The sequence below is a fragment of the Carassius carassius genome, chromosome 44 (genome assembly GCF_963082965.1).
Source record: "Carassius carassius chromosome 44, fCarCar2.1, whole genome shotgun sequence".
In the NCBI taxonomy this organism is placed as follows: Eukaryota; Metazoa; Chordata; class Actinopteri; order Cypriniformes; family Cyprinidae; genus Carassius; species Carassius carassius.
This window is the reverse complement of record NC_081798.1, coordinates 8,056,492-8,068,516: the sequence shown is the minus strand read 5'-3', so window position 1 is coordinate 8,068,516 and position 12,025 is coordinate 8,056,492. Positions and strand designations below refer to the sequence as shown.

At 38.6% G+C, this 12,025-nt stretch overlaps 1 protein-coding gene across 11 annotated transcripts in view; it reads right to left on the bottom strand.

Moving 5' to 3' along the window:
* The window catches only part of LOC132126262 (liprin-alpha-2-like), a 102,192-nt gene extending 90,167 nt beyond the window's left edge, over positions 1–12,025 (bottom strand). For 8 of the 11 annotated variants that reach the window (XM_059537392.1, XM_059537393.1, XM_059537394.1 and 5 more), the window contains exon 1: positions 11,057–12,024. In XM_059537392.1, the coding sequence (XP_059393375.1) occupies positions 11,057–11,305 (249 nt within the window). In that variant the 5' untranslated portion in view covers positions 11,306–12,024. Of the gene's footprint in view, positions 1–11,056 lie in introns of all 11 variants that reach the window. The other 3 variants (XM_059537399.1, XM_059537400.1, XM_059537402.1) reach the window with 2 other exon arrangements.

Genomic DNA, 12,025 nt, shown 5'->3' with positions numbered 1-12,025 from the left:
GAAAGCAACAGATAAGCCTTGCATTTTAAACATTTTTAGCTAATTTCAAGATCAAAGACCACAACAGGAGAGCGAGTGAGTGGAATCAACACTGGAAAGATAAGTTAGTCTTACTACTTTTCATGAAGATGATTATGTTTTAAGCATCTGCAACTTACTTTCAGTTTCATTTGCGGCAGTTTGCGTGGCGAGGTTTGATGAAGAGATTTACTTACCCATTACAATTTTGAAAGGTATTTACAATGTTTTTTCCAAATGAAATTAGAAGAAAAAAAATGATAAAAGACATTTAAAACAAAAAAGAGAAGAGAGAAGAGAAGAGAAGAGAAGAGAAGAGAAGAAAAGAGAACGACATAAGACAAGAAAACAACAGAGACAAAATGAGAAATTAGTGAAATGGGAAGAAGCAAGAAATTGGAAGATAAGAACTGATACAGTATATTGAGACAAGGTGAGATGAGATTTCTGAGGTATCTCTTCCCTAGCAAACAGGAGATTATAAGAGCAAGCACATGAGAAAATCCACCTCTCTGAAAAGCTCAGTGTGCATTTCCCCAATATCCTCATCTGATTTCTCTATTCATCTCTCAGAAACACTCATACTAAATCAAATAAGCATTAATTATACATCTTATCCTTAAATACCCCACATACCGCCTCCTCATCATGTACTAATGCTACCACTATGACTTTTTAAAGAGTCCTGGGCCTCAGAAGGGTTCGGCACTCCACTGATGTTGCGGAAGCTTTGCAGAAGGTTCGAGACGGGCTGTCGCACTGACAGTTAAGCTCTTGAGTGGAAACTCTTTCTTGTTTTTGGCCTGAGTGACAGACAGCTGAAGTTAATGTACTGCACATAAATCAACACGCCTGACATGTGTTTCTGTAATATAGAGCTGGACACTTCTACTGACAGATCATACACCGCAAGCTCAGAAGGCAAAGTGGCATACAATGACACAGCATATTTCCCTTCTTAAAAGAAAATTGGTTTTACTAGAAATCCAGGTACTATTTTATATTAACGGTGAGTGCTGAGTGATGAAAGCGTCATGAATGGATCTTCACTGTGTCAGGAGTGCGATGGAGTTTTATCTCGAAGCATTAGTCACCACAGGTCTGCATTCATTCATGCTTGGGAAAATCTGTATGAAGAAATAGAAATTCAATGTTTTGTTAAAGCTAAATAGGCCGAACCGGGTGCTTAAAAAATTATGCAAAGTGCTAATTTATTAAAAACCCTCATTCAAGTGTGACAGCTTCCATGTTGTCACTAATATTCACCAATCTGATGGCAAGAAGGGACAAATTGGCATCTCGGTGTGCTAATCGCGCTGAGAGCCTTTGGTGGCAGATGGTTTGGCAAACCTACAGAGGCTAAGACATGGCATCAAGCTGTGTGAAAGCACTCACAGCAATATTTTGATTAGTGTTCAAGAGTCTTATATTTAGGTGAACGCACAAAGGAGTAAACTCTGGCCAGGGTTATACATGGCACAGCGAGGACATCACAAGGCACCAGCCGTGAGTGTGGCAGTGAGCTACAGTAGTGGCAGAGCGGCACAGAAAACAAAGAACCACTTTAACCTTTCCTATTAAACCTTGGCGACTAACTCAGCCAGCACTGTTTGTGTTATAGACATGAATCATCCCTCAAAATGGGGATGTGTGGAGTACTGGTACTTTGATAAGAAGCTGATCCTAAAATATAAAAAACTAAAAGATAGTTTATAATATTTGCATCCTTGTATAGTTTGTATTTTTTTTTTTATAAATCTTAATTTGTGCTGTTTTCAATAGCTTTTTTTGTAGCATTGAAATTCCTATTAAGAACCATGAAAACTTCACTGGTATTGACCCTAAACCACTGGGTTTGATGAAGAGAGGTTTTTGCTGTTACTTTCCTACATGATCAGACTATATACATTTCATACATGTTAACATGTCATTTATTCCTGTGATGGCAAAGCTGAATTTTTTGCATCACTACTCCAGTCTTCAATGTCACATAATATTCAGAAATCATTCAGTCAATTCTGAAAACAGTTGTCAGGGATTCTCATACACTGAGTTATTTGTGGCGGCCTACCACAATATCAACACTGACCGCCACAAATAGATTTTCAAAAATGCTTTGACTCCATTGAATAAACCAGCACTGCACATTTCAAAATCAAAACACGGCATGGGTGTTTTTATATAAATGTATCTTTTTTGAAGGGAACCGGTTGTCTTCAGAAACGTTTTGATGTAATTTTCATTTAACCTTTCCTTTAATGCCTGTTAAAGCAGCATTCATAAGCGCAAAACTGTTTTGATTACAGCCATTACCAGGGAAACCGCTGTTTCTGCTGCTCTTAAAGTGCCTCCTGCTGGCAGAGAATGAATTAGCACTTTCAATAAGCCCGTCTGCTATTTTATATTTACATTATATACATATATATATTTCCACCAGGGGAAGTGCCGCCACACATAGAGTTTTGGTCTGTTGGAAACACTGGTTGTGTATAGATTAAAGTTCTTTGATTTTATTTTTTTTCTTTAGAAAAGAATGTGTATATATATATCAAATCAACAGGATTATTTTCCTAAATGTTTATTCCATGAACTATCATTTATTATCATTACCAATATTATTCAAACCTATCTATACAAAAGCTGGCATAAAATGAGTCACACAAGAAAGTCACAGCATCCTGAAAAATAAAAATAGAAGCAAATCATGCGAGGCTGCACTCCTCACGTTCTCCTCCCTTCTCGCCCATACAGCACAAGTCTCCTTAAAATATACATAAACGCTTTCATTTTTAGCCCGTGACACAAGTCAAAATTTTAGCGTGACCTAGAAAAAGCTGTCAAACTGCACTTTTTCCCAACCTCTGTAATTCTCACCTTGTCTCCAACATTTCACAGTTTTTTTTCCCTTTGCACACAGTAACTGTCCTCAGACTAATCCCTTAAGATACTCAAAACTCTCTAGCTTGCTCTGTGACTCTCTTCCTCTCACTTTGCTACACTCTTTCACTATTTGTCAAGTCACCAAATCTCTCTTCCTAATCCCCTGCCACAGCATCTGAGTGGCATTACGCTCATATCACGCCTGGAGGAAAACACACCAAAGATTACAGACCAGTTTCACTTATAACTCCCTATGGGTCTGTACATGACAAACTTTGGCATGACAATCATAAACCCAGACCACCGTCACAGTCACCTTCCTGATTTTTATATGGTTGGTTCTACAACCCTAGATCTCATAATGCCCTACAAGAAACCCTCAGACTCTGCCCTTGGCTGTTAAAATCTTGAAGAAAAAGGTCCTTGAGAAATTGCAAATCAATTCCCCTCTATTATATCAAGGGCTCTCGTCTCTTCTCACAGCTGATGTTAATATAAAGCTATAGATAGCAAAATGACTTTCATCCTCAAACATGACAAAGAAAAGCCATCTTGTATTACATGTAACAGCCCTTTTTCCTTTCTATCTTTCCTTTGGGAAACCTGCCTGAAACAGCCATTATTGCATTTGGTGCGCTCTATAGTCAACAAATAATACCTTACATATACACTCTTAGAAGTAAAGGTTTATTGGCTTTTTTTTTTTAAAGGAATAGCTCACTCTCAAATTAAAATTTGCAGAAGATTTACTCATCTTCAGGCCATCCAAGAGTTAGATGGCTTGTCTCATCAGTGGATCCTTTGCAGTGAATGGGTGCCATCAGAATGAGTCCAAACAGCTGATGAATACATCAAAATAATATACAACATGACGCCAGTCCATTAATTAATGCCTTGTTTTTTACAAACATGCAGCACTTCACAAATCCATCATAATTTTTGCTTTTTTACTTCAAACAAACCTTTTAACCATAATATGGCTTTCTCCAGTAAAAATTCATCTGAATCAGGAGAGAAATATATACATATCAAGATAAAACCAGTCCAAAACAGTTGGTGAGCAAGTGATGTAATGCTTACTTTTTCCAGATCTGTTCTAATAAAGAAAAAACGGTGAACAAATCTTCATGGAACCTTTCCAATACACAGAAGGAAACAGTGGGAGGAGGGATATCATATGCCGCGTTTCCACCGCAGGAACTTTACCCAGGAACTAGGGACTTTGGCCTGGTACTCGGTGTGTTTCCACCGCAGGAACCAGGAACTAAATAAAGTTCTGGTTAAAAAAATGCCCCTCAGAAAGTCCCTGCTGGCGAGTTCCAGAACTTTCGGGGGCAGGACTTGGGCGCTAAACATGCTGATTGGTTGAGTTCACGCAGCATTGGTTGAGTTCAACCACCATTTATTCGGATCATTTTCAAAATATTACTGTTATTGTGTCATGAAATGTAATTTTAAAAGTATTTCAGGCGAGAATGTAGTTGTTTAAAACTCAAATCTGTGGTTTATTTATAAAGACAGCGCCTATTTAAAAATGTGTTTCGCCGATCTCGGAGACAGTGAGCTTTACGCGATCAGCAGTGCTCATGTACCCACCGAGAGCAGCCTCCCCTCGGCTAGACCTTCTGATGTGTGCCGCTGGCTTTGATGTCTCTTTAGTGGTTAAACATAAGATATCATTTGTTTTGGGTAATTCTAACAGGTTATCTTTGGTCTGTATTTAATTTATCTATATGTTAAAATGAAAATAAAAAAGGCAAATTTATATAATATTTCGTTTCATTGTAATGGCTGTATATATATACACATATCCCTGAACTAAGTACATTTCTGCAGCTGTTATTATGCTTAAATGAAAACGAAAGGAGGCAGTGGTATTTGATATCCTATTTCGTTTTATTGTAAATATACAGAGAGGAAATTTGCAGTAGCCAAGGCGAACTAACTGAAGTTATCAAGTACGCTGCTGTTTGCTGAATTACCAGATTTGCGACGTCGCGGACATCACACTCCTGAGTCGAATGAGCAAAGTCTGAACTACCGAGGATGCACGTCCAAAATCAGCTTACTTTGTATTGAGAAACGCGCGCAGACCTGTCACCAGTCTATTTGCATAATCTTCCGGGTACTTTACACCGCGGTGGAAACGCAGAAAGCAACAGGTCTGGGGGGAAAAAGTTCCTGGGAAAAAAAGTTCCTGGTACAAATCTTCCAGGCAATTTCGGTGGAATTTTTTTTCAAGAACTGTTAAAAAGCTTTTTGGGGAACCCAAAAAAAAAGCCCTTTTGTAACCATTATTTTTAAGAGTGCATAGTTAGACTTGATTAAATCAGCTTGACAAGTTATTTTGTCTAGGAACACAGGAGCATGGTTCTACTAACTTAATTGCACTTGTAAAGCCGTCTGGGTAAAAGACCTTAATGTGAAAGTGTTGTTAGAGATCATTTGAGAATATTGTCCTTTTCTCCGCCACTTCTGTACAGTCAGCTGTGCACTACAAGCTCGAGTGCACAAATGACTTCAGACAGAAGCCGGCCACATGCTTCAGGGTGCTCCATTTTAATTTAATTACATGCACAAAAAAATAAAAAATAAATACAAAATCTGTATGATTTCACAGCAGAAGAAAAATGTGAAGGGGCGGATCCAAATTTAATTTGCTTTCAACCAGCTGCATTAGAAACCATGAACCAGCTGACCCAAAAGACTTCCAGTCCTAGATGCCTGACATACTATAATGTCAAGGTGGTCCACATAGAAAAGAAGAAGGTAGCCAAACCATTAAAAAAAAAAAAAAACACATAAATCGATTGATGTATGCTTGACAGTGCTGTGGAATTACAGTAAATAGAAATCAATAAAGTTTAAGAACATCCTTTTGTTCAAACAGAGTGAAATGTTTGCATGTGTGAGGTTAAATCAACAAATCGCCCGCAGCTGCTGGGAAGAGTCCGGCGGCTCAGAGGTGTCATACTGGATATTACGGCAGCTGCCAAAAGACATGTGATGCTGTTTTCACACCTGTGTTGGCACGGTACCAGTCTGCAATGGTGTGAGGATACTTTCATTTAAGAAAACAAAGCCAGTACGGTTTCTTTCTCATATTATAAACAAACATAAACTGAGATTTTGATGACATTTGATGAAACATAATTATCACTGTGTGAGAAACAGCAGTGGTATTTTCTGCATCATGTTATCGCTATAATATTGGCCCAGCTGCCTAAAATTAAATTGTCTGCTGGATCACACTGTTCTCTGTGGGTAGAGTGTACATTTTCAGAGACTCTGCAAAACTGAGACATCCTCCAATGAGGCAGTGATGAGAAAATAGCATCTATTGATCAGGCTCATCTATCACTGAGCTGGGGAATGCTGAGTCGCTCAATGACGCGAGAGGAAGTGCAGTTGTGTTGTCAGTACAGCTAATGATATTCCATGGGGGTCTCTTATCATAAAAGTATAAATTTTTGTAAGGATTATTAAGATACTAAGGTACAAAATCTTCACCCTTTCAAAATGTACTAATATAATCACTTTAGGTCATATGTAAAATTTAAAGGAACACTCCACTTTTTTTGAAAATAGCCTCATTTTCCAATTCCCCTAGAGTTAAACAGTTGAGTTTTACCGTTTTCAAATCCATTCATTCGATCTCCAGGTCTGGCGGTAACACTTTTAGCTTATCTTAGCATAGATCATTGAATCTGATTATACCATTAGCATCTCACTCAAAAATGACCAAAGAGTTTCTATATTTTTCCTATTTAAAACTTCACTCTTCTGTATTTACATCGTGTACTAAGACCAATGTAAAATGAAAAGTTGTAATTTTCTAGGCTGATATGACTAGGAACTATACGCTCATTCTGGTGTCAGGAACTTTGCTGCTGTACCATGGGTGCAGCAGGCGGAGTGATATTACGCAGCACCTGAAAATAGTCCCGAGCTAGTTTGTGTAGTTGCAGCAATACCAAAGTTGCTGGGGACTATTTTCAGGCGCTGCGTAATATCACTGTGCCTGCTGTGATATTATTCAAGTTAAATAATAAATAAAATATTTTTTACTGGATTTTCATTTGAAAAAATGGAGGGAAAATGCACTATTTTAACCACATTTTTACTGTATTTTGCTTCTTACATTAAACATTTAATAGGCTGTTTGTTTAAAATGCTGGTTCATTAAACCATCAGATGAAACATCAAATTTCACCAAAAAGCTGAAAATGGCACTACTGTAATTACAATTTTTATCTAATTTACAAGGGAAAAGACATCAAAAGTAGTATTCATCAGATTCCAAAGCACAAAAAAGCCGACACGCTGAATAGCTGGTCTCAACTCTCCCGGGCAGGATTTGACAAGAGTATTCTCGTCTTTTAGACATACACTGCTGCAGAATCCACCCCACCACAGATCACACACAGTGCTATGGTGATCAAACGGATCCGTTTTGCTTCTGCTTATCATTCAAGGACTTCTTGAAACAACCGCTTGGTTTGGTGGACAAATAAAACAATTCCACACTTGACCTCCATTCTACATGAACGGGCAGATGACTCAGGATTTAACTGCTCAACTCAAGAACCATCTCCACATGCCAGTTGCTCTGAATATCACACAGATAAACAGGGTACAGAGCTCCTCCCTACAGTAGACAGAGACAGTCTGGCATTTCTCCCCGCTCAGTAAATGGCATTCGGCCAGTTCACCAGCCCTCATCTGCACTCCAGTTCTCCCTGAATGGACAAACACGTTTGATTGACAACACTGCTGAGAAACCAACATCCCTGATAGACTATAATTCAAAAGTGAGAACGAGCGGAGGATGCTAACTCTGCACTGTGGTAAACCCCATGAGTGCACAGGACAAATATTTCAGTCAGCTGTCCTCGCCAGTTGTCTTTAAGATGACTCTGCAGAATCAAGTCTTTTATAGTGTTCATGTATCATCACCATCATCAATACTGTCATCATGCTCTGCGTTAATAATACACTCATAATCAATAACACAGTGCAGGTAAATTTCCAGGACCTAACTTAAGGATTTAAAGCACAGCTTTGTGTTTGCAAACCTACCAGCATTAGCTGCCAGACAGCATTTGCAGACCACCAAAACAGAAGTGATCAACCATGGCAAGGTATAATTAGCTTCAAACATTATGAACAAAAAAAAAGGTTTTTGTGAAACAGTCTACTGCACCTACAGCGGTCTATGGAACCACAACACAATGCAAATGGGGAATTATTAACTGAATCCTCAAGAGACTGAACTGACAGAATTTGTATAATTTTCTATGTGACCTGATTCTACAGTCAAGAACTGAATTAAACTACAGTAATAGGTTGGTTTGGTTGTGTTGCACGAGTTCATGCTTACAAAAAATTAGCTGAAGTATTATAATGCTTATTTAGCGTGCTGTTCAGGGAAGGGCTCCGAGCTCGGGAATGGCCCGAACCTAGAGTACCCCCCATATAAAAGTGTAAAATGAACTCTAAGTGGAGGAGATGGGGTTGAGTGGGGATGCTGATAAACCGTCAAAAGGATAGAGGTAAGTCAGCTGTATTTATACCATAGTGTTGTTTCTCTTAAGTGCGCTCCACCTGTGTTAATTAGGCTAAGTATCTTACGCGCTCCTCCAGAATATTGTTAATAAAACATAATTAAATCAATTTTTAAAAAGTGAGACTTTGTGATAAGAATTTCAATCGATCCAAGAATAATAACTACAGATAATTAAGATATAGGCCTCTACTCTTCAAAAGTTTGTGGTCAGTCAAACTAAATAAATAAATTAAATAATAAAAAAAATTAAAATTATTTATATAAGGCTGCATTTGTTTAATTAAAAACAGTAACAATAGTATGTGAAATATGATTGCTTTTTTTATGCAATTTATTCCTGTCTTCAGTGTCACATGATACTTCAGAAATGATTCTATGCTAATTTGATGCTCAAGAAAAATTTATTATTACCAATGTTACAAAACTGTTGCTTAATATTTTTTATGGAAACTATAATACATTTACTTATATATATATATTATTCTAAATGTCCTTAGTGTCATCAGTTTAATGCATCCTAGCAGAACATATTTCACTTATTTTAGAGACAGCCAATAAGATTAGAGCTTGCCAGGTCAAGGAAGTGCTACCAGTCTGAGGTCTGGGGTTCTGTGTCAACTGAGGATAAGACCATACAGGCAATAAGTTAAATCAGGGGTTTTTAAATGTAAACGCTGGCTGTAAACTAGATTAATTGGCCTCTTAGCAACAGTCTCACATGCTTCAGAGCATCAGATGAAAGGAGGCATTTTGCTTTGAACAGTCATACACATGCAAGCGAGAGAGGAAGTCCAATTTACTCTAGCGACAGAAGAATAAGGCATCTCTTAACTACAAAAGCTAGTTTCCAGGGTTCAGTCACCTCCCTTTAAAACTAGTTTGCAGGCAACAGACTTAAAATTCTCCCACAGGAATAGAGTTCTTGAAGATTCATATTATCCCACCTATTAACTGTCTGGATGAGCTGGGTGACATAAACTGAGAAGTAAGCTTCTTTTGCATCACTTGTGCAGAAGATAAAATTGGAGGGAGGGAGACAGGGGGAAGGATGAGGGTGGGATACTCAGATGAATCGATAAATATCACTTGTGTCCTTGGCGAAAGACCAAAAAGAGCAACATGCTACAGAAGAAAATACACTAGACTGTTTTTTGAACTGAAGCTTAACCTACCACTGAGTGTGCCTACAGTGCATATACCTCACTAGGAAAAAAAGTAAATAATTTTGATATGCATTTTGCAAAAATGTAAGACTTTTCTTTAAATTGTAACCTTGTTGCCATTATTTGACTGGGATGCAAGCACAATTACCACCCCTGACGTTTCTGGGACACAGGAAGTTCCAGTAAATGATGAACCTTTGTGAAAACAAGTGTTTACCCGGCAACAGCAGCTTCACAATGCATCCCTTATAATTGAGTGGGTCTTAGAAACTCTCTCTCTCTCTCTTCCTTCGGCTTGCTCTCTTTTTTATCAGGGGTCTAGGTCTTAGAAACTATTAAACCCAAAATAAATCATAGATCAGTTTTAGCTCTTTTGCCAAAACGGCAAATCCGGAAACATTTCTGCTGAGGACAATTGGTTTATATAACTACACATCTGCAAGACATTTCCTCCACATAATACCATATTAATGGTTACTTAAGTCATAAACAATGAGAAAACATTAAAGCCTTCGGTTTTCTTATTGCCATATCCAGTTTGCTACAGTGAAACCTTTCGCAACAATTGTTTTTTTTGTTTTTGTTTTTTTGCAAAAAACACAGCGGCTTCAAAATTTACAAGTCATTTTAACCACACACATTAAATTCACTCACTCATTCGCTTTTCAAGTTCACAGTCAGGTTCTAGAAGTAAATCATTTTAGGGGATATGACAATAACAAACTGGTGAAGACAGACTAACTGAGAGCTACGAGGTTGTAATTCGATGGTGTGTACATTGTTACATCCATCAGCCTGCATTTCACTACATTAACTACATTACACAAGATTCTGCAAAGAAATGCCCACCAATTAACAAACTGTGCCCATCCATTCTGATAAAGCACTGTCAACGACTTAGATGTGATATGCATGCAATGATTACACCATTCAAAATAGGCCTACTTAATGGGAATTTTTCCAGCTTCAAAGTTTGTAGAAATGTGATTCACCTCATGTGTTATGTTTGTCTTATAATTTAAAAAATAATAATAATACTTCCACAACCAAGGAAGACGAGTGTGTTTGCACAGCACTCAATTGGGTAGCAAAACAAAAAATGGTTCCATCCTTCTGGCCCCAATTTCCCGTTTTCCCAGGAAATACATCAACATAAAGATAGACACATAAAGAAAGAAAACACTTCTAATGTGATGTCATGTCTTTCCATGGTCTTTGAACAAATAAATTGGCTGAAAATAACTTAAACCACATTCACAGTTAGGGAGCTTAATCTACTGTCAGACTTAAACTGTTATTTTTAGGGGCATTGAATTAGATTCTAGCACTGTTTCTAACAGTTATTTTCTACGGGTTTACAGGGAAAAGGCCATTTTATCGTAAACATGACGCAACTTCCCCTGTACCTGTGTCAGGTGTGCGAGTTTACCTGCGGTAGCGCGGAGTTGAGCTGCCTCTGAAGCACATCTCTCTCGTGAAGCACATCCTGGAGTTTGGTCTGCGACTGGATGAGCGTCTCCTGTGTCTCCCGTAAAGACTCCAGCAGCTTATCTCTCTCATCCAACATATTCACCATCAGCTGTTCAAAATTAGACTCGGCATCCGTGCCGTTCTGAGAGCCTCTCTGGGAACTCACCGAGTCCCCCTCGTTTATGGTTGGCATCACTTCACACATCATATTGCTCGGTGTTCTATAAAGTCTAAGTCAAATTAGAAATTGCTTTTTTTTTCCAGGTTTGAGGTGCACTACTAATATTTAATGCCATTCATATGCACATTACACATGTCCATGTAATTTAAAATGCATATACATCCTCTAATTTCACTAATTGCATCTAGATTCTTAACACACCTTGACCTCTCTGGTCCATGATTGTCGGCCTTTTCCGCTCTGACATTATCCACCTAGTTTGACTTGGAACTCAATGCATTTCGCTTGAAGCTCATTACAGCGCTCGCCGCACGCATTTTCCGATTTCAGCTGATTGAACCTCGGCGCCCTTCGATTTAACATCCACCAGTTGCCATTAACCTTTCAGAAAACGGTGACATTCGCGTCTGCCGCATCCTCCAGATCCCTCTGCCACCACCACCACCACCATCATCATCATCATCATCTCCTTGAACGGCGAGCCGAGCGAAGCACTCCTCCTTCTACGAGCTCATTCCCGCTTGAAACACCGCGATTCCGCTATCTCCACAAACATTCGGCAATGCTTTAAAATATAAATGCACCGAAGCTTTGGTTTACGTGAAGGTTAAACGTCTCTCTCGTCGTCAGAGAAAAGCGTATCCACCCGGCGTGGCTCTGTAAAGCTCTTCAAATAGCGTAAAATCGGAGTTCCTCACATCAGCACCACGCGACTACATGACTGTCATGCACGAGACGCCAGTGTGA